At 51.0% G+C, this 22,731-nt stretch overlaps 1 protein-coding gene across 3 annotated transcripts in view; it reads left to right on the forward strand.

Annotated features, from left to right (window-relative positions):
* PLXNA1 (plexin A1) overlaps positions 1–22,052 on the forward strand; it is a 111,980-nt gene extending 89,928 nt beyond the window's left edge. For all 3 annotated transcript variants that reach the window (XM_084214212.1, XM_084214214.1, XM_084214213.1), the window contains exons 22-32: positions 465–721; positions 4,499–4,565; positions 9,089–9,235; positions 10,042–10,201; positions 10,748–10,851; positions 11,291–11,387; positions 12,053–12,243; positions 12,918–13,087; positions 14,738–14,950; positions 17,938–18,088; positions 21,515–22,052. In XM_084214212.1, the coding sequence (XP_084070338.1) occupies positions 465–721; positions 4,499–4,565; positions 9,089–9,235; positions 10,042–10,201; positions 10,748–10,851; positions 11,291–11,387; positions 12,053–12,243; positions 12,918–13,087; positions 14,738–14,950; positions 17,938–18,088; positions 21,515–21,610 (1,653 nt within the window). In that variant the 3' untranslated portion in view covers positions 21,611–22,052. The remainder of the gene's footprint in view (positions 1–464; positions 722–4,498; positions 4,566–9,088; positions 9,236–10,041; positions 10,202–10,747; positions 10,852–11,290; positions 11,388–12,052; positions 12,244–12,917; positions 13,088–14,737; positions 14,951–17,937; positions 18,089–21,514) is intronic.
* Positions 22,053–22,731: the final 679 nt, after the last annotated feature.

Consider the following 22,731-nt stretch of genomic DNA (forward strand, 5'->3'; position numbering starts at 1 on the left):
TGCTTTCTGTGTAATACCCAGAGCACATGTTGCAGTGACTTGGGTGGGAATTGAACTGCTTGTTAGCTGAAATTGAAAATGATAATTTGTGTGTGTGCTTGGGAGAGAAGAAGTGTTTGTTTGTGGGAGGGAAGTGTGTTTATGTGTCTGCACACAAGTGGGAGAGAGTCTTTGTGTGGAAGGCTGTGTCTATACAGACATATATATACATTGATGCCTTCAGACTGTGTTAACCTGATGCTGGGATTTTACAAACTAGATAACTCTTGTGGAGAAACTGAGACTGATCACCAAAGGGGAAGTTTGGTAGTAGGGGTAGACCTAGTCCAGCTGCTTTTTGACCCTTTTTCATGATTTCGTTTTGTGGGATTGAGAGTGAGTTCAGGGTGTGATTCAGTCCAGCCACCTTCTCATCACTATCATCCCTATCCTTCCTGTCTCTCAGCTTTGCTCTATCCTTGCAGGTCCAGGCTAATGTGGAGAAGTCCTTGACCCTCTTTGGTCAGCTCCTGAACAAGAAGCACTTCTTGCTGACCTTCATCCGTACTCTGGAGGCCCAGCGGAGCTTCTCCATGCGGGACCGCGGCAACGTGGCCTCGCTCATCATGACAGCGCTGCAGGGCGAGATGGAGTATGCCACAGGGGTGCTGAAACAGCTCCTGTCCGACCTTATTGAGAAGAACTTGGAGAGCAAGAACCACCCCAAGCTGCTTTTGCGGAGGTGAGTGTCCCCCTGAGAGGCTGGAGCTGTGGGACAGTGCTCAGGCACTTCTGAGCACAGTGACATGAGCTGTGTCCTTTGGGGATGCCACCAGCGATGGCTTTGGTGTTGGCTGTGGCAGTGAGAGCACTGACTCTGTGGTCAAGTATTTCCTTGCTTGTCTGTGTGCAAGTATGAGAGGGATGTGGGACTACCTGGCCCCAGCCAACTCAGGAGCACCCGTGGGATGTTCTCAGTCCAGTTTGGCCTGTGTGGGCTCATGCTGCCTTGGAAGGAGACAGCAAGGTGCTTGCCAGCTGTTCAGGTGGTGCAGGTGCGGTACATGCTGGTGTCAGGCACTGTGGTGTGTTGCTGTAGGTCACCTGGAGAAGGGAAGGTGACCAGGTGGTCCCCCACATCACTTGGCATGTGGGGCAGCTCTTACCTTGCCTGGTGGCTGTGTGGGTGCCTGCATGGGCTGGCAGCAGGCAGGAGCCCTCCCTTCCCTGCTGTCTCCTCAGGGCTTACCTGCCTTGCCAGTCACATGGGGGTTTTCCTGGGAAAGTTGCTCAGATCTCTGCAAGCTGGGAGTCTCGCCGGGCCGGGGGAAGTGCGAGCAGGAGGCAGCCTGCCAAGCCCTGCCGTGAGTCTGCCTGCCCCATCAATATTTAACGATAGCTCTGAGCTCTCCTTCATCACGGGCTGATGAATATTGAAAGATACACCAAGTCCTGAACAAAAACTATTAATAAGCTCCACTGGTTCAGCTCGAGGCCCTCCTCCGTGCCATCTTCTCCCTTTGCACGCCATGCGGTGCCTCCCATCGTGACATCCAGCAGCCTGGTGCCACCAGCCTTTGGAAGAGATGTAGGGATGGCTGAGAGGCACAGGGCTGGCACATCACCAGAAAGGCTCTAGAAACCCAGGGCATCTTTCAAAGATAAACTGATGTTCACGGCATGGCCAGACTGGACAAAGTCTGTCAGGTGTTGTATGCTTGGCCCTGGGGAAACATCTGGAGAAGACCCAAATGGGACTGGTCCCAGTTTCATCCAGGTTCCCCACCTCATTAGACATGTTGCTTTCTTACTCTCTCTGCTTCATTTATCACATTACAAAGGTGCCCTTAATGTCTCAAAGCATCTCATTAGCATGTGTCAGAGGGGGTGTGTTGTCCAGATGATGGCTGTCCATCCCTCTCTCTGACTGCATTCTTAGGCTCTTCTCTTCCAGTCGTTCCTCCATAACACCAGGTTTCACTGAAATATTTAGAATGCATTTCCAGCTCCTGAAGTAAATCAATAAAATATAAATAAAAGGCATCATGAGGAGGCTGGCAGCAGCAGTGACTGAGCCATGGCAGCAGCACAGGGGCAGAGCCCAGGCTGCACCAGTGCCCAAAGACTGCCAGTCCCCAGCCACAGAGCTCGAGGGCCATTGCAGTTAGGACAGGGATAAGTCCCCTGGCCAGCGCCTTACTTGTGCCTCCCTGAGTGATATTTAACAAAGAGACACTGTTCTTGAAGCCATGGTGCAGAGAGCTGTGTTTCTCTATCTGTTTGATTAGCCTTGGGTGTGAGAGTGTGCTTACTGCCCAGGGCAACTGGATTAGCATTGATCTTACTGGGGAGAGCTGTTATTTATTTATTTGGTTGTTGGATAATCCCCCCATTGCTGTGGCATCTGGCTCTATCATGGATAAAGACAAACATCCTCCAGAGTCTGAGTGGTGGCACTTCAGATAAGCATTATGGGCTTGTCAGATCCTTTCTAGGGCCAGGGAGGATGTCTGCTGAATAGCTGCAGTCCACTTCTCCCTTGGCTTTCTCTCCATGTCCCTTCTCCCTTTTTTGTTCCCTGTGGTGGATTATTCTTTCCTGGTGGGGGCATGAAGCCTTCCCTTCCCTGAAGGCTCAAGTAATGCTGTCCTCAAATGGTTTAAGGAAGGCTGTGCGATTCCAGGGAGGACAAAAAGGGCTAAGCCCCATTAGCACAAGAGAAAACCTTGGGAGGGACCATATGACACTGAGTCAGCTTGAATAAACTCTGGGAAAGTGGATTTTCTGCCCCAGCCATCTGGTCTTTGGGAACTGCTCCTGGCCCATCTGCTGAGCATGGCATTGCAGTTGGGCAGTGCATGGATTTGGGCAGTGGGACTCCTTCTGGTGGCTCTAACATTTTGGTTCTTTCTGGATTTTGTTTCTTGAGTCAACCATTTGTATTTGTTTCCCTGGGGCAAGAGGAATGCAGCCATGTCCCTGAGGTTATTAGTATTGCTTGTGCTTTCAGGACCATCTGCATTTGCAAGTGGCTGATCTGATAATTAATGGGTGGATAAGCTGAAGATTTTAGGAGTGAAGACCGTGTTAAAAATAATGGACATGTTAAGGGGAGTTTTAATCTTAGGGCAGAGAGATAAGGTGTGGGGCAGAGACAGGCATGTTAGCTGCACCTGTACGGCTGCAGGGTCCACCGGGGTCTGGTCACCCTCAGCTCCCTCCAAGCCTCCATGTCCCTCTCTCTGCTGGTGTGGCCCATCCTGGCTGCAGTACCTGCTCCATGAGGTCCCTCTTTCTATTCACACGTTTCACACCCATGCTGAAGGAGCCTGCTCTCCCTTTTGTGCATGGTCTCCAGCAGACACAGGCAACTCCCTGGACCTTCCCTGTTATGCTGCTTTGGAATCTGGATTGGAAATGTGCTTTAGGAAACTAGAGGCAATATATAGGTTTTCTCAAGGCAGCTTTGGCTGCCTCCTTTAATTCTATATCCAAAAGCTGAGAGGCACAGCTCCATTTTTAAATTTCTTTTGGAGCAAGTGGGTGCAGCAGTGTACACTTGCAAACTCCTACATTACCACCCCACTCCAAGGAGACACACAGCAACCCTAAACTTCACCATGCAGGCAGGGAGGGGTTAAATTCCAAACCTGGCACAGTGTCTGTGCTCCAAAAGTACATGGAAAACAGGTTAAGTTTCCAACTGCTGCTCTTACTCCCTCCTTCTTTAATACCCTTGTTTTCAGCTGAATTAGTAGTGAGGATAAATTTGATCAAAAACATATTTGGGTCAAGGTTTCCAGACCTAAATCTGATTGTGGCTTTAACCAAGGCCAGGTACTACTGGACTGGTGGTGGTCATTGTCCTCTTGCTCTACTATGGGACTTTGATGCTTTAGAGATCAAGGGCTGCTTCAGGGGTTGCAGGGGAGTCCCACATCACCAGTACTGGTGGCCTGCATCAGGGCTGAGTGCACTGCAGGACCAGCAGGCAACAGCAGCTCCCAGGTGGGGAAGGGGGCTTCCAGCTAGATCTGTCTTTGCCTGCAGCCTCAGCCCTTCTTTCAGGTTGTGCTTTATCTGGGGAGCTTGAGGTACGTTTGGGGATATTGTACTTGGCTTAGGTGCCTCATCCAGTCCTCCTGTGGAGAGAGCTGCCTGCTTCCGATGGGACATCATAGAAGAAACAAAGTTCATTGAAGTAGAAGGTACCAGGGAGAAGCAGAAAGCTTCTCATCCCCTGGTGAGACTCCCAGTGGGATGAGGTTGAGCTTGTTGCAGTTCTCCAAATACGCTGGAGACCAATTTGCTTTGCTCTCCTGGGGGGCAGCTGATGGGCAGGCTTTCCAGCAGAGCTTGTGCTGCCTGCTTGTGCACCTTGCTTTGAGCCTCCTTTCCAGACGAAGCCTTTTAGAGCCAAAAATCATTTAGCTATAGTCTAAGGGTGAGGTGGCAATGGGTGAGATCAGAGACCTTTAATATTCTCTGCTGATGGCTTTGCTCTCTACCTTCCCTACAGAACGGAGTCAGTGGCAGAGAAGATGCTGACAAATTGGTTCACCTTTCTGCTGTACAAGTTTCTGAAGGTGAGTTTGGGAAGGGATGGCAATCCCATGTGGACAGGGGGGTGGTTCCTGCCTCACTGGGCCAAGCAGCATGCTACCCAAAGCCCAGGCTGACATGGTCCTGAGCATTGCTGCTCCCTCCCAGAGCAGAGATTGCTTCCCAGATCTCTGTTTTCATCCTGGTTTTCTGAGATGTGATTCTGGTCTCCTTTTTTGGGAAATAGCTGAGATTGGAAAATGAAATCCAGATCGGGATTGCTTAATGCATAGTGGGTTTGAGATTTTAACAATGGTGCCCTGAGGAAAGATAAATCTGAAGCAACTCAGTTGAGTCTTGGAGTGGTCCCCATTCCTCTCTTCTTGCCTTTGCTTGTGTAACTCAGGAGGAAAAAGCCCTGAGAGCTGATTCTTCTGTAGGCATGGCTGTGATTGGGGCTGTTTCTGCCTCTTTGAGTTGTAGTTTGATGAGTTGCACTCTTCCTGTAATGCTGCTGCTTTTCCTTCATTTCTCCAACACTGAGGTTCTGTGGTAGGGGAATCCTGCAGGCATCTCCAGTTCTGCTGCTGCTTCCCCTGACAAAGGTGCCCTGGTGGGGATGGATGCCTTGAAGGGCTTGTTGACAGCCAGGGACAGAGCTCTGAACTGCACCTGCATGAGGCTGCAGAGCCTTTTAGCTTTTATTCACCTGTTTCCAATTTCATTGGGGTAGGAGTAGAGGACACCACAGTGTAAGTTCTGTTTTTACCACTGGTGCATCTACCCATACGGAGAACATTTATTCCATCAGCACCAGTGCTTCCACCTGCTACAGCTGCACCAGTTTCCATGCAGATTACACAGCAGCAGCTCCAGTGCATGGACCCCAGGCTCAGTCCTGCTGCAGCTTTGGGGTGACTCTGATGGGTGAACGATCCCTGCGATCCTGCTGCTGGTTTATCAGGCAGCAGGGCTGTTTCTTGGGATCCTGCCTGGTGTTGGTGCAGTGAGACTGGGTGGCACACTGCTGTTTTTGTGGGATTTCATCCCTCATTAAGATAAAGAGGGTTTGAACTATTTCCAGCCAAGAGATGAGAGCGAGCAGGAGTCTCAGCAGAACTCAAGTGATCAGCAACGAGAGGTGATTTATAATATCACTTACATGCACTTGGCTTTTTGCCTCTGTTGAGGAATAGCCCATATCTATAAAAATCTATCTAGCATGCTGGAGATTGCTTGTCGGGGGGGAGAGGTGAAGAGCTGTGCTGGTCATAGGGAGATGTCAAACCTCCCACTGTCCCTTTGTGCCAGGGCGTTGTCCAGCAGGGCCCTTTTGCATCAGCAGTGCCCAGTGGGATTGAGTGGAACACTGGCAGAAGGCTCTTTGGGCTCTGTGAACTTGGTGGAACAGGCAGGAGTAGCTCTCCTTGTGGATAAACTCCTCCAAGGCTCCTTGAAGTGAACAGGATTATGCTTTGACTGAGCTAAGTGCAGCGCAGGGTTTGGGGACATTGTATTTGTGTGTGTGACCTGACATCCTTGACCTGTCCCTGGCTGGACTGGGCCACGTTCAGAAGCTACTTTGAATTAGCTCATGCACCAGCAATGTTCTGCATCTGTCCTTGACCCCCTTCAGAGAGGTTTGTGGGCACATTACCAGTTGTGGAGGATAAGGAGGTCTGAGGATAAGGAGTAGCAGGTGAGAGGTGTGGGGATGGTGGAACTAGGGCAATGCCTCTTTATAAAAAAGTCCTTGGCTACACCATGACTTAGAGATGGGAAAACACCTCCAGTGTCTGAGTGGTAGCAGCAGGAGAAAGGTCTGATCTAGGGGCACCATGACAAGAGAAACATACACAGAGGGCCTGGATGAACTTGCTGGCTGTGAAATTTGTTATGCTGGGATTCATCTCCTCGGGAAGTGGTTGAAACTCCTCTTCTTGAGTCACTTGAGTTAAACTGGAAGAGACTTGAGGAGGTGCTCATGCCCTCTTCTAGGTTGGTCCCACCAGAGGAGACCCATGAGGCTGTTCTCACCTGTTTCTGGACAGTGAGGATCACAGGTGGCAGCAACAGCAGGAGAAGGCTGTGGAGTAGATGGAGAGTATCACAACAGACAGCTTGCCAGCAGGGAAAGTGCCCCAAACTGCTGTAATTGTGCATGTAAATGAGGCAGACAGCCACGTGCCCAGCTACTGGATCAGCTCTCAGCAAACCTGCCCTGAGCAGAGCAAGATACACTGGGGTGAGGGATGGGGACAGGCACAGGACAGCCCCTCATGCCCAGGGCCAGCAGCGTGGGGAGCCAGCGAGGGCTGGTGCTTTCGGGAGGACCCTGCAGTAGCATTTATCAGACTCTTAATGAGACACCTCAGGGAAAGGGAGATGGATAAATCGAGACAAGTGCTGAAAAATGCACAATATTAGGTGCCTGATGAGCTAGATCTAGTCAGTAATACAGTTTGGGAATTAGCTGGCTTGTCTCAGCCTGCTCCCAACATATCAACACGGGCATGCACAGGGTGCCTGCAGCTGCCCTCCTCCAGCTCGGCTCACATGGAGAGCCCCCAGAGCTCCCCTCAGTCAGGTCCCCAGCAGTGGGCAAACTGCATGAGGGCTGGCAGGGTGGGCACAGTCACATTTGGGGAGCAGGCTGCCCTTCATTAACCTGAGCAATCCCCTGCCCACATCTCAGTGGTCTCCTTCTGTATTTCACCTGATGGAGTTCATCTCAGGCGAACTGCCCAGCACCCTGTTCATTTTGTTGGTCTCTGTCAAAGACGATCCCTAAACCATCCTCATCTGCATTGTCCCAGTGAGCTGTGACCCACAGCAGCACCTTGGCCCTGGTCTTCAAAAGCCAGTGGGGACAGTGAGGCTGGGAGTGTGGTGCTCCATTTTAAGGGTAGCATCCACACTAGGAACAGACAGAGAAGCCAGTGTAGGAAAGACTGAGCCCACCTCTCTCGGTGTGAACCCCTAAGGTGGGTGCAGAGCTGCAGATGTGGGGGCAGCAGCCATGCCTTACTGGAGAGGTGAAAGCTGTGGGCTGAGACTGTAGCAACCATGGCAGATGGAAGCTCCAAGCCATCCTCCATCCATACCACTTCCACAGACATGGAATTTTCACAAGGAGTTTTTGCAAGGAACCTAAAAAGGGGAATTTAAGTCCTTCCACCAGAAGCAGAGGGGTAGGCTTGGGATGCCCTGGGACCCCTGGGCTCTCACCGCTCTGCAGCCACCCTCGCCTTGCAGGCAGCCGGTGATGTGCAGCCTAGCACCCACTTGGGTCTCTCACTTTTCCAAGCTGACTTAATGAAGCCAAGTTTGCAAATGAAACATAATTTCAAAGACAGGCATGTTGTCGGAAGGTCTGGGGATGATGTATGCCTGTTCCTGCTCGTTAGCAGCTGTCTCTTTAATTACCGCAGATGCTAACGAGATGCTAACAGCATATGGTGACAGGGAGAGCAGCCGCACTTTGCACCAAAGTACAATTTATTTGTGAGGCGGCCGGGAGGGAGGGATGAGGGCTAGTGGGGTAAAATCTGCTGGGACTTCTCTGCATCCTCTCTGTTCCCTTTTTTCTCCCTTAGGGCTAATGCCTGTATCTGCAAGGGCTCATTGGGATGCAGCTCAGGGGACGTGTTTGGGCCCTGGGTTATGAACGGGTGTCCACTCCCAGTCTCGCTATGCCAAATCCTGGCTCCAGGCTGGTTGGTGATTCCATCCCTGGCAGGTCCTTTAGTGTTTCTGAATCCAGCATCCAGCATGTTTTAGAGGGAAGTGCCTGCTCCAGTTCCCTCCTCACATGTCTAAGATAGATGCTGGTGTGGCTCTGTCTGGTAGCTAAAGCTGGCTCTGGCAGTGGAGATGCATAAGTGGCAAATGGTTTAACTAAAGGAAACCTCATTGCCTGGTCCCCTCCATCACCTGGAGACTCAGGGTAGGGTTGTCTGTGGGTTGCTCCCTTGCTTTTCCTTTCCAGTGGGTCTGGCAGGCTGTACCCAGCTGTCATTTGGAGAAACCTCCTTTGACCTTCTCTCATGTGAGACTGGGGTCCTGGCAGGTGCCAGAACTGCATTGTGATATCTGGCCAAGAGCCCCCAGGCTGTCCCACTGCAGTGTGACTTTTCCAGTCCTCAGGTGCTTCTCTTGTCTGGAGCAGCTCAAAAGACAGGCTGTATCCCATACTCAAGGTCCCCAGATTCAAGCTGCTCTTTAGTAGACCTGAATTTACCATTTTTAGCTCATCTTTGGTTTGCAGAATGAGCAGAATTCACCCAGAAGTGTCTGGAAGCCCTGGGTATCTGAGGTTGATAGACAAACAACTTCCAGTGGCTTTGGAAGGAGAGAGTGAGCTCCTTCACAAGATGAATTTTACCATGGACCTTGCTCCTTGCAGTCTTGAGCAAGGGATGAAGACTTTTTATAGTGCCATATGTGGGAATTGATGCTGCAGGCCCACAGGAGACTTCTGACATGGTGGTGGTTCTTGAAAGGCAAAGCTGGTGCCTGGCACCTTCTAACTCCTCTCTCTCCTCTCCTCTGTCCCCCTGTCACACAGGAATGTGCTGGGGAACCACTCTTCATGCTCTACTGTGCCATCAAGCAGCAGATGGAGAAGGGACCCATTGATGCCATCACAGGAGAGGCTCGCTACTCCCTCAGTGAGGACAAGCTCATCCGGCAGCAGATTGACTACAAAATGCTGGTTAGTGCAAGCAGAAGCCTCAGTGGTACTGCTGCTGTCCAGGGCTGCCAGGTCCAGCTATTTGCAAGATCTTGGAGGCACACAAAATACTTTTAGAGAGAATTTTGTCTGTTGTTCTCTTCAGCATTCCTGGAGTGCCTCTCACCCTGTCTGAGTGGGGCCCATCTCAGACAAGGTTAGAAACAGGGCCTTTCCTTGGTAAGGTTTTCTCTTGCCATGGGCCCAAGGAAGCCAAACATGAACTGAATCCTGTTCCATATCTTTCCAAGCAAACTCCTGGCAATGGCAGGTTTGGGTGAGAGATGCTGTTGAGCTTGTGCTATATGGAGCTCATGTTTGGTGGGGATCAAAGTTAGAGCTTTGAGGTTACTGCAGGAGATGGAGAGACACTTCTCCTCTTTCTTCTGAGCCATGTCCTCTGTCCAGCTAAATGATAAGCCAGACCCTTTCCCTGGCTGAGCCTGCAGCTGGTTCTTCACCTGCAGCTCCACAGGGATGGTTTGGGAGGGGATTGGAGTGTGCCTGGGCATTGCTTGTTATCAACAGCCTTTGGTGCACTGGGCATAGTTTGGTGTCCCAGGATTCCTTCACTGACTCTGTGCTTCCCTGCTGGGAATTGGAGATTTGAGAATGGCAGGGAGAGGTGGGGAAGGGGGAGCAAGAATGTGCCATGTGGCTACAACTCCACAGCTGCTCAGGAGGTGAGAAGACACGGCCTGTAGACAGCTGTAGCCTTGTGTCCTTGGACCTGCCTTTGCAGCCAGTGTGTCACAGCCTCTCACTTGACCCTTTCTGACCCTATGCAGACCCTCAACTGTGTGAACCCCGAGAATGAGAATGCCCCAGAGATCCCTGTCAAGGTGCTGAACTGCGACACCATCACGCAGGTGAAGGAGAAGCTGCTGGACGCTGTCTACAAGGGCGTGCCCTATTCCCAGCGACCCAAAGCTGGAGACATGGACCTGGGTAAGAGAGAGGCCAAGCACTTCCCTGTGGGGAGCAGGGATGTGGCTATGAGCAGAAGTGCCAATAAATCTGAGCAGGGCAGGAAAATCAACAGATGCTACAGAAGCACATTTGTGCTTGTTCAGTCCTTTGCCATGCTGGTGGCTCTGACTGTGTGTGGGGAGCCCTGACACCAGTGTGTGGATCCTGCCAGAGGAGGAGGTGGGGAGGAGAGCCCCCTTTGATCTTCTGGGGTCTGAATTGCAGGCTTGAGGTGTCTTGAGATCCAAGGAGGCCAGCAATAGTTGAGAGCAGTGTTAATAGTCCTGTTCTTAAAGGGTGGACAGGGGAATGGAGAGAAGCAAAGGTAACAGTCACCAGGGTCAAACTGATGCTGTCTTTCCCTGAGTACTTGGATTTGTCCAGCACACTGATAGCCATCAGCCCTGGGGCTCAGAGATGGGGGGGAGGCCTCTTAACTTGATGCCTTGGGGCTGCTCTACCCTTGCCTTATCTTTGTGCTCCCATTATCCACTAACCACGAGTCCTTCTCCCTCTTGGGGGCAGAGTGGCGGCAGGGCAGGATGGCCCGCATCATACTGCAGGATGAAGATGTCACCACAAAGATTGACAATGACTGGAAGAGGCTGAACACCCTGGCCCACTACCAGGTAAGGCTGTCCATGATGGAGAGCATGGAGCAGTCACCAGCTGCTTTGAGCTTGAGCATCTTTTCTCCCTCCTCAGCTTGGTCAGGGCCTGGGCTCAGCTCTCCAGGGCCATGGCCAGGAGGTCTGCACTCACTCTCCTGCCTGCATCTCATGTTTGTGGTCCTTTCAAATGGGATATTTCCAGGGTTCATAGAGGCTGTTTTCCATTCTGACCTTACTCTGCCATTTTCATGCTGAACTTTCTGGTGTGTTCCTGTTCTTCCCCTTCCCCCAGCTGTCACAGAGATATGTCAGGCTCCTTTGCTGGAGATGATGTCCCTGGGGTGGTGGCAGTGCCACTGCATCCCTCTGGGGCTGGTTTCTCCCCTGTGAACAGCTGGGGCTGTTCCCCCTGTGCCTCTCTGGTGTGGCAGCCTGCTCAGCCCATTTCTGCCCGCAGGTGACGGACGGCTCCTCGGTGGCCCTGGTGCCCAAGCAGAACTCAGCATACAACATCTCCAACTCCTCCACCTTCACCAAGTCCCTCAGCAGATATGGTGAGTGCACATGGGCATCCTCCTCTGGGCTGGCTGGGGAGGTGGCACTGGGCTGGGCATGTGGACCAAAGCACAGGGCAAGTTACTAGAACTGTAACGCATGTGGACAAAGTCCTCCAAACTCCCAGCTCTCCTGCACGATGCTACTTATTCTAGTGTTGGAGAGGGAGCAGGTGCCCTCAGAGCCATCTTTCTTTGCAGAGTGTTGGACTCAGGGGAAAAAGGCAAATGTTAGATGGCTGCTGTTAAGGGATCCTTTCCCTTTTATTCCCCTGAAATCTAATTAAAATAAGCACAGAGGCACTTAGCACTTAAAAGAGCAGAGTTGAAGACTCCCACGAATGTACTGGCAGGTGTACTTCAGCCTTGGTTTGGAAGGGAATAGTGTGATCAGCTCAGTGTGGCACAGGAAGCATCTGTGATCCTGGCACTTGTGTGCTGGGAGCAGGACAGGATTTGCAGAGTTCCTTCCATGGTTGTCCTGGCCCCTGCACATCAGCCAGGCTTGCATGTGGCCCAGCAGGCTGTGAGGATGGTCACAGCAGAGCTCCCAGCTCATGGTGGCTGCAGAGGCTGAGTCCCAAAGCTCCTGTGGAGGGAAGGGGGATGTTGGGGCTGGTGGTGAGGCAGAGGTGGCAGGACAGGAGCATCCCCTGTGCTTGCAGAGAGCATGCTGAGGACAGCCAGCAGCCCCGACAGCCTGCGCTCGCGGACCCCCATGATCACCCCCGACCTGGAGAGCGGCACAAAGCTCTGGCACCTGGTGAAAAACCACGACCACATGGACCAGCGCGAGGGCGACCGCGGCAGCAAGATGGTCTCTGAGATCTACCTGACCCGTCTGCTGGCCACCAAGGTATGGCCCAGAGACACAGAGCTGGTGCCTGGCTTTGGAATTCTGGGTGGGGATGGGTAGTGATTTGGGTTGTCCAAAAGTGGTAAGCACTGCTCTTCTGTTAGCCTCCTGCGCTAGCACAGGAAGAGGTCCTCACCTGGTCTCTTTTCTGAGCTGGAGGTGAAGGGTTTGTGTGTTGAAACTACGGCGAATATCCCCTGAGTGGATTTTCCTGTTTGCTCTTTGCACCTTTTGGTGTTTTTACTATTCCCTGTATCCTTGAGCAGCTGCTGGTCTGCAAAGCAGAGATGCCCTGGGATAGGTGCCTCTTTGGTGTTTGGGATAAAACTGCAGAACAGGTGATGTGGGAAGGGTGATTACCCCAGGCATTTGGCACTGCAGCATGTTCCACTTCCCTCAGCATATACCAACACTTTTTTGTTTTGTATGGTGTTTTTCTTAGTATGCTTTTAGCATGCCAGATCATACAGTGAAGGAGATACCTCATTACTGCAGTGTCTGTTTCCCAGTATAAACCACTGAGAACCAGCAGGGTTACACAGACTGTACTGTGCTGCTCTTTCAGGTGTAGGAACAGAAGTGAAATTGGTTAGAGGCTGACTGTTAGTTAAAGACCCACCTCTCTGCTGGCCCAGGGTGTTGCTGAGCAGCCCTTTTCTCTTTCTCCTCCCCAGGGCACCCTGCAGAAATTTGTGGATGACCTGTTTGAGACCATCTTTAGCACAGCTCACCGTGGGAGTGCACTGCCCCTCGCTATCAAATACATGTTTGATTTCCTGGATGAACAAGCTGATAAGCATCAGATCAATGATTATGATGTCAGGCACACCTGGAAGAGTAACTGGTAATGGAGAAGGACAGTGGGCTGGGGGGTGGGCTAACAACATCACAGCTTCCAAGCCCTCCCGCAGGGAGCAGAAATACGAACCTGGAAATGATCCAGGACGAGAGAGGCCCATATCTCTGTATTTCGGGTGTGGGTAAATCCCTTGCATGCCTTCCTTAGCAGAAAAAATCCCAGGAATGCAGTGCTCCCTCAGCCCTTCCCCAGATCCCAAGCACCACGCTCCCCCTGATGGCTGCAGTCGCTGAGCTCTCTGTTCCCATCTCACCTTGGCCTCTCCATCCTCCGGGCTCCTCCAGGGATGCCAGCCCCAATTCTCATCTCTGCTGTCCTGAAGGTGTTTCCACACTCCCTGCAGTCGCTCAGCCGTGCCCAAAGTCAGTTGTGTGCACATCCTCCCCGCCCTTGCCGGCAGAGCCAGCCCTGCTCTGCTAACCGCTGGGGTGGGGCAGCCTGTGGCACTGCTGGGCGCTGTGCTGGGGCTCCGGCAGGTGCTGCTCCTCAGCCCCCTTTGGCATTTTTCATTTCTGCTGCCTCACTGATTTCATCTCTCTGATTTTACTGTGACTGGAGACGGGTACGTATGTTCCCCGTGTCTGGCATTTGTTAAATGGCAGCCAAATCGCTTTTGTGTAGTTCAGTAACTGTTTGCAATTAGCAGGGCAGGAAAAGAAACATTTTTAAATGGAGATGTGAGAGCGTGGAAGTGCTTGGAACTGATTTATAACTCAGCTTCCTATATTAAAAGAAGGAGTGAAAGGCAAAGGAGGAAAAAAGCCCCACTCTTCAGGGGCTGGGCATGCAGGCTCTTGCATACTAATGCCTGTGCTTATCTCTGGGCGCTAATTCGACATGTGGAGCTAATTTCTCCAGGCCATTCCCTTCACAAATGAAATATGTACATGCACCCAGTACCCTCATTAGGAAAGTCCTGGGGAACAAAGTGTGTTTTCTTTAAGATAAAAGCATTCACCGAATGTAGGTGCTGGGGGATGACAGACTGAGGAGGATTTCTGAAGGGGGAGGCTCTGAGGTGCTCCTGGGAGAGGAGAAGGGCAGCAGGAGTGGGAAGCGGAGCCATGGAGGGTGGCATGTGTGTGTCAGTATGCAGCAAACAAACAGTCGGTGGCTCGCCAGGAGACCTGCTGTCTCTACAGCTGAGAGCTTTATTTCCAGCATCTGAGGCCACCTAAATTTTCCTCTGCTGTTAAATGCACTAATGAGCCCCTTGAGGAGTCCAGCTATCTCCCTCCTCTGCCACGGGGGATGTGTGAAATGCCACGCAGCACCTTCGAAGGCATTATTAATGTCAGAGAAAGGGACCATATCTGTTTGACCCACGGGCTCAGCAAGGACTTTTCAGGGAGAGTGGATCCTTGGAGAAACCACAGATCTGCACTGCCCTGGTTTGCCTTTGGGGATGTTGGCAGTGCTGAGGAATCTCTTCATGGATAACTGCTGCCTTTTTGGGGTGGGCAGGGGGGAGTGGCCATTTACCCAGGGTTTTTGCATCCCTGGAATGCTGGAAAAAGCAACCTGCCAATTCTGGGTCATGGGAAGCTCCTTCTCCACAACTGGAGATGCATGTATATGCCAGCTGCCCTGCAGGGTGGGGTTCAGGTGCTGACTCCTGTTTCCTTTGTCCCTCAGTCTACCTCTACGTTTTTGGGTGAATGTGATTAAGAACCCCCAGTTTGTGTTCGACATTCACAAGAACAGTATTACTGATGCCTGCCTATCTGTGGTGGCTCAGACATTCATGGACTCCTGCTCAACTTCTGAGCACAAGCTAGGAAAGGACTCTCCCTCCAACAAACTACTGTATGCCAAGGACATCCCCAACTACAAGAGCTGGGTAGAAAGGTGAGTAGACTTGGCAATAGCTCCTTGCTTCTCCTGGGGGACTTGCAGTGGATGCTCATGGATGTGGGGATGTGGGTTGCTGGGAGGGCTCCTCTTGGTAGGTGACTGAAGCAGGACTGCACTAACGCTCGAAGAAGGTGGTCCTCTTGTTTGGGGGGTGATGCTTTCTCATGATTGTCTCCTAGAATGAGTTTGCAATGACTGTTTTAAAGAGCTGTTTATGACTCGCTTAGGGGGTGCTAAAAGCAACCTTCACTATTAGGTTGTCTGATGTTTTCTGTTGTAAAAACTTGGTCTGTACTAGGGAATTACTAACACCTCGCTTGATTGCTTTTGAAGAGCAGGGAGAACTCAGCCTTAGAGTAGAGAAGTGCTTTTTTTTGTATCACAACAATACATGCAGGTTTTGCTGAAATGCTTGAAAATTATCATTTCCCAGTGCCCAGGCTGCAGTCTCCATGCTGAGGAGCAGGGAGCAGAGCAGGTCCCCTGACACCTTCCAACACCTTCCACCTTCCCTGTTAGCTGAGGAGAGATGTCCCTCTGTCCTGCTGAATTAATGTAGTGTTAAAGGTTCAGGGTTTGAATGAGACTGATTGCAAATTGATGCACTCAGGCATAATGCTGTGTTTAGCTTTATCCCTTTGGGAGAGAAACCTAGGAGATGTCCTTCGAAGCCCTCCTAATAGAGCTACGGTTAAAATGTTGCCGTCTTGTAAAGTGCAACTTCATGAAACTTTAAAAATGGCAGATTTCAGGTTGATGTTGCAACTTTTCCTTGGTGATGATGTGCTGGGCTAAACATGATGCTTTTTTCTTAACTGAGGGCCCTTTTTCAGCATCTTGGCCAAATACAGAATGAACTAAATGAAGGATGTCCAGACAACAGTAAATGTCATATTCTCTTGTTTGTAAGGGTAGAACTTTGTAGCCTAAATCATCCTCGGGTACTCGTTTGTACACAGATATTTTTGTTGCACCATTGGCATGCTTGCTGTTTTGCAGGCAAGTACAAAGACAAGTGTCTTCCCTTGAGGAAGGTAGGGCTTGGATCAGAAGGAAAGGTGCCCCTGAAATATGATGCCTGAGCTGAGAGATGAGCTGCATTGTAATAGGAGGAAGTTCTTTGCATGGGGCTGGATGGGGCTTTGGAGTGGGGTCCCATAGGAACATCACAAGCTTCATAAGGTGAATTTCTCTGACCTTGCCATCTCTATGACAGAAATATTCACCTCTGTGTATGTGCCTGGAAGAAAAAAGGTATAAAACCATTTCAGAGTTAAACATTGGTCTAGACATTCTGCATCCCTGGGGAGGAGGTGGGAGATCTCAGTGATGACAGATGTTCCTGCCATTGCTTACCTCCAGCATGGTCCCAGAGGCAGATGAGCAGGGGGCAGAGATGTCCTGAGCAGGGGGTGACTATGTCTACTACTGTTCCTCTGCTGCAGGGATTTATGGCATAATCAGCATTTCTGGCTTTGGCACAGTTATAGTCACAAAGCTTTGCAGAGGAGGGATGGGAGTGGTGTGGGGGTGGCTGAGTGGGACTGCCAGTCCCAACAGCAGGTCTGTCTGCTGCTGTGGCTCAGGCACCAGCTGAAAAAAGGGCATCCTGCCAATCTGAGGCAGGAATAGCATAGGGAAGGGCTTAGGAAGAGGGAAAACTGGAGAAACCCAAGGGGTCTGCTGCTAGGGTCACAGGTGTCCTCTGGAAAGGGATGGTGCGACTGGAATCTTGTCCATGTGAGCCATGCACACTTGTATTGAAAAATGATGGTTCCTTCCCATCCTGTATGTCATGATAACACCTGGAGCAAGAAACTGCTGCTTTAGGAGATGTCACTCTGGGGTGTGAGATCTTTCTAGGGGTGTAGGAGATGCCTGGCTTAGTCAGAGGCCCTCACCTCAGACCACTGCTCTCCTGGCAGCCTCCAGAAATTCTCTTGCATCTTTTTCTGGGTATGAATGAGCCTCTTTGTAAAAACTGCCCAAGTAGTTTATCACTAGTTGAGTTCAGTGCAGTGGGATGGAGAGGATCCTCATATTCATCTGCTCAAGTGGTCTTACTGCCATCTGCTCCCATCCAAGTGCTTCAGCAGTGTTCTATCTGGGCGTTCAGCTAAGTGATGCTAATCACTGTACCAGAAACTTTACCGAGTGGGGAGTCATGAGGAGCAGAGCAAACCTGAGAGAGGCTGGCACTCTGTATTTCCAGGTGGAGATGCTGGTAATTTCCAGGTGGAAATGCTCCCTGGGAGCAGCCAGAGCTTGTTTGCTGTGTGTGGGGTTTCTTTCAAAACGAGGCCTGTGGACACAACCCTGGTTTTCAAAAATCTTCAGCAGCCAGTCCACTGGTGTGTCTGCTTGGTGTAACTCTCCTGCTGTAATGGGATACTGCAGCTTTGTCCTCTCAAGGTTGTGATCAACATCCTGTTGGATATTCTGTTTTTCCACTACCACAGCACGTGTATTGCTGCAGGGGCAGGATGTCACCTTGTCGTGTGTTCACAACCCAAGTATTTAATTGAATGCAAAGGGGCATTGTTGGCTTTAGGGACATGATGACCTTAGGAGAGTAGTAGCAAAACCTTGTGTGCTACTGCAGGTGTGGAGGGCCCTGGTGCACGTAGTTTGGTGGAAAAACATGCCAATGGGATGGGAAGGACAAAAAAATGTGTAGTTTAGGAGAGGGCAGAAAATCCCTTAGAGCAAGATTGCTTGTCTTCCCAGCATGGTGAGCAGAATTGGAGCAGCTGGGTGCTGCTCCATCAGGACCACATTCTTAACAGTGCTGACTGCTCCGTGGGGTGCTCAGAGACCTCTTAGTGAGCAGTGTTTAGATGGGTGATTGTATGTCACTGCTTGGAGGAAAGATGCTCTTCACTTGCCTTTCCAGTGGCTGCTCTCTGTGATCATTGTGGCGGGGACCCATCCCTTCCTGCCTGTCCCTGTTTCTGACCCGCTCCTCTGTTCCTCCCTGGCAGATATTATGCAGATATAGCTAAAATGCCAGCGATCAGTGACCAGGACATGAGCGCGTACCTGGCGGAGCAGTCACGGTTACACCTCAGCCAGTTCAACAGCATGAGTGCCCTGCACGAGATCTACTCCTACATCACCAAGTACAAGGATGAGGTAAGGTGTGGTGAGGCAGAGCCAGGCCTGAGCTGCCACTTGAGTCCTTTTGTCCTTGTTTCTGCAGTCCCCTGCTTTTTCCTGTAGAAAAACACACTGTGAAATGTGGAATAGTAACATATTCCATGTCTGTCCTTGAGCTGCTGGAGAAGGAAAGGTTTGGGAGGCATGAAGCCAGGAGCTGGAGTGGGCAGTGCTCATTCCTCATATTTTTTTGCAGTGAGTAATGTGGGAAACACCTATTTTTCTACATATTTGGCACATGAGCTCCACGAGGCTGCAGAGTTCCCAGCACTATCTCAGCGTGCTTCTCCTATGCACTGCCACTAATCCTGCACCATGGTGGTACCAATGCTGTGGGACTGTACAGGTGGTGTTTGGCTCCTCTCCCCAGGGATCTTAGAGGATGTGGTGCTCTCTCCAGTGCTTGTTTTGTGAATGTCAGTAAAGACGGTTAAGAACTCCTCTGTTGTAATTTATACAAATTAATTTCTCAAAACTCTGCTCAAATCCACAGCTTACATCTTATTAAAGCAATAAAATATGTAACTACAGTAAAATATAGGTCTATACACATAGCATGATAGTACAGGTTTTATTGTCCCAATAAAGGGGTTGATGACTATATTTGAATGGTGGCTAATTTAAGTGACAGAGTGCCAGAACATCTTCCCACTCAGAGCCAGGAGAGGAAATGGAATGCCTGTTGTTCCATGCAGCAATCCAAAGAGACTTCTCCCAGTGCCACTTTGAGGGGTGAATTTAGGGGGTCCATGGGCAAGTTGTGGCAGACCTGGCTCCTGGGTTTAAGGTCAGCACTGGGACCATGGTGGCCAATATCCTATGGAACTCAGTGCTTTACAGGAGGGAAGAGGAGATCCTGGCTTTCCTGGTTCTTGGGAAGATGCTGTGTGGTGCTCACCATGCAGCTGATGGCCATGTGCTGATGACCATGCTGGTGGGACCTCTATGCCAGTCCTTAGATAGTTTTGGATGGCACATTCCAGAGATCCCTGTTGCTCTGGGTCATGGGTTGGCCATGAAGGGGTTCTGGGGTTTTACAGTTTGCACACAGCTGTGTGACAACCATGAGAGTGAAAGTGGAGCAGTCTGGAAGATCTAGATTTGCTGTGGTCCAGCTATCATGCCTGAGCCATCACCCAGTGCTCATTTCCTCCAGGCTAAAATTCCCACAATCCTTAAATAAATCCTCCAAGTCCTGGGCAAGAGATGGAGGGGACCATGTGAGATGAACCCATGGCACTAATGAGCTGCTCTTTAGGGGCACAGGTCCTCTTCTTGCCTGCTGACAGCAGCCTGACATCTGTTGAGTGTCTTGCTGTTGCCTGCTCTCTGAGCATCACAAGTGTGTTCACAGCTCTCAGGAACTTCTTTTATTATTTGTAATGGGATTAATAAATCACAGCTGTTCCCTTTGTTTGTTTTCATCATTAAGCACAATTATATGCAGCCCGATTGCACCCTCTTTGATGCAAAATGGGAGAGAATAATTTTTCCTGTTGTTCAGTGCAATAATATGCTGTCATTGGCTGTGAATGAAAATCATAATTAATTTTCATTTGGGTACTTGCATCTTGGTAATCAGTGGTCCTGGCTCCTTATAGCAGGTGACAAACCTGGGTGTCTCTACACTCAGCACAGGTTTCCTTTGACTGCATTGTTTCCATAAGGCTGAGATAAGAGAGGAGTAAATAAATGCATGGACAGTTTGGGAATCATTTGGCACCTCAGCATTCCAGGATGTACCTCTGTCTGGTTGGGAGAGGCAGAGGAGGCAGCTAGGGGGAATAGGCTTCCCTTCACTTCTCTGGCCAATCTCATTTGGTTCCAGCTCAGGCACCTTTCAGGCATGTGTGGTTTTGATTTCTGTGTGTCACTACAGGTATTTCACTCTGTGTGTATAATGAGGGCTGAGAGCATCTGTGGAGATGGATGGGGGGGAGTGTTCCCGGTAGCAGGTTTGTGGCAGAATCTATGAGTTCTTCCCAGTCCAGCTGCTGCCCAGGGATGTTGCTGCCAGGGGAGGTAAATCAGATATGCCAGCTGATGCTGGGGATGTTCCCCCTCCTCGGGAGCTGACACCAGTGCCCAGGTGTAGCTTTCCCTTCTCTTTTGGGGGGAGACTCCCCATCAGGCATCTCTTGCTGCCCCAGGAGACAGGGGCCAGCCTGGTCCTGCCCCAAAACAGCCTGGGGGGAGACCCAGTCTCCTGATGGCCAGAGGCTGGTTGTGGCAGTGTGGTGGATGCTCCTCAGCATGCTCTGCCTGCCTCTCAACAACTTGCCAGCACTGCAGCAGCTCTTAATCAAAGGGAGCTGATTCCCCATTAAGAAGTTACCTGTAGGGCTCCTGATGGACTTTGCCTGCCTCCTAGTAAGTCTATTAATTATACAACAGTTGGTTTCCAATTATGCAGCCAATGAAATGGTTAATCAAGTCCCCTTTGACGGATGCCTTGATATATAATTGCAAAAAATTTGCTCTCTCAACTAGCTCACCCGAGGAGATGAGATTTCTGTCAGGTTTGTTTCTTTAAATCAGGTTTTCTGCTCTGCTGGCATGATGTTACTGAGACGAGACTCCTGGCTGCTGGGAGGGCAACTGCCCCTTTGTTTTACACTTTGTTACTCCCTTTTCCCTTCTCTGAGTCTCATCCTCTATGTTCCTGCTGCTGCTAGTCCTTCCCCAGCCCTGGGGGCACGGTCACATGTAGCCCAGGGCAGGGGACTGTCGCTCCAGCCTGCAGTCTGTCATTCTTATTAGCAGCTTGTTTAGAGAAGGATTTCAAGGGAGGAAAGTCATTCTCAGGTGTCTGTGGGTGCACCCCTTCAACAGGACTGGGGGCTCCCAGGCTTTGCTGATGCACCTGTCTGATGTCCAGTTCCAACACCCCATTGCACCCCAGTTGGGATGAAATGAGACAGGTTTTAAAACTGGTAGCAGCTGAAGCCTTGTGAATTTGGTGTTTTTGTGCATGTGGAAGCAGTTCATGGTTTGATTGTGGTCTCTGAAACACAGCCCCTGCTTCCCTAAGGCGTTACAGGACTGTTGAAGTCACAGGCGTGGTCGTGGTGGGAAGGTGTTGTTGGCTTGGATTTGGGGTTCACCCTCCATTTGACTGTGTTTTCTTCATTTCCCATGTGCAAGTTGGCTCCTCGTTAGTGTCAGGCAGGTGCCTGGTGTCACTGCAGACCCTTTGGGGCTCTGGTGGGCTCGCTTTATGGATGGCACCACTCACAGTGCTGTCTTTCACCTTGCACTTCCTTTGGCCCTGTTGGGGCACAAGAACACTTCCCATGGCGCCACATCCCCGTGTCCTGACGCCCTCAAAGAGCCAGTGGGCCACAACAAGCCGCTTTGGCCAGGAGGGCACCTCCTCACTTCTCTTCTCCCCTCTCTCCCCAGATTTTAGCTGCGTTGGAGAAGGACGAGCAGGCCCGGAGGCAGCGACTGCGGAGTAAGCTGGAGCAGGCGATCGACACAATGGCCTTAAGCAGCTGAGAAGGCGGCGGCGGTGCCAACGTCCGGCAGCGGGCGGCAGGACGGACGGACGGACAGATGGACGGATGGACAGAGGGAGGGAGGGAGGAAGGACCGGCCAGCGGCAGCCGTGGGCACAAGACTTTGGGGCTGGGACCGGCCGCGCCTCCGCACGCTCCCCACGGACACACGGAGAAACCTCGCGCTTAGCGGAACGAACCACGAACCCGACGGCGGCAGCAGCAGCAGCAGCAGCGTCCATGCAACTCCCTGACCCCCAGAGAACGCCCCAGCCCCGGCGGGAGGCAGCAGGGACCTTGCAGAGAGGCCATGCGGGCGGAGGAGAGGGGGCTGGCCTGCCCCACGGACCTGCTGGGCGCCCCTCGCCTGGGCAGAGCCCCCGAGCCCGCACGGGAGGAGGGTCGGGACCGCGGGGCTTCCTAGGAAGGCGTTTGGATGTTGTTGTTACTTTGGTGAAGGGAGGGTGGGTGGGCTCCTATTTTTACTGTACTTGACTTTCTCTCCCTTCCTTCCCCCCAGCTGTCCACCCCCTCTCCTCCTCCTCCTCTCTCTTTTTCTGTCTGTGCCCCCTTCTCTCTCTCTCTCTCTGGCCTTCTGCCACTAGTGTTAACTGCTATATTTGCACAATTTACACGAGACAAACAAAATTTTTAATTTAAAGGGAAAAAAATTATAACAAAAAAATGGGAGGGGAAAAAATATTCTGAATTTTTTGCAACAAACTAACAAAAACGATTTTAAGAGATAAGCTAAAGGACTGATGCTGGGGAGATTTGGGGTTGGGGCTTTAGGGGTGGGCAGGAAAGGGAGCTTTGATATTTCTAAAATATGTCCTGTGCCATGTTTTATTTGAATGTTGTTTAGTGCGAAAAAAAAAAAATTGAAGAAAAAAAAGTTGGGAGTTTTGTTAGCTGGATAGATGCTGTTATTTTAATGCTGCTGAGTGGTTCTGGAGGTCAAAATCAGAGAGGAAGGGAGATCCCAAGGCTGGTTTTTCTTTTCCTGGGTGATTGCTGAGGGATGGTTGGTGTTTTGTTGAGCTTGTCCTTGTTTTCCCGGTTCGGTGGCCGTGGGGTGGTCTGGGCAGTGCTGCCTGCTCCTGCCTGTCCTGGGATGCTGCG

The sequence above is a fragment of the Fringilla coelebs genome, assembly GCF_963513975.1.
Source record: "Fringilla coelebs genome assembly, chromosome: 13".
NCBI classification, from domain to species: Eukaryota; Metazoa; Chordata; class Aves; order Passeriformes; family Fringillidae; genus Fringilla; species Fringilla coelebs.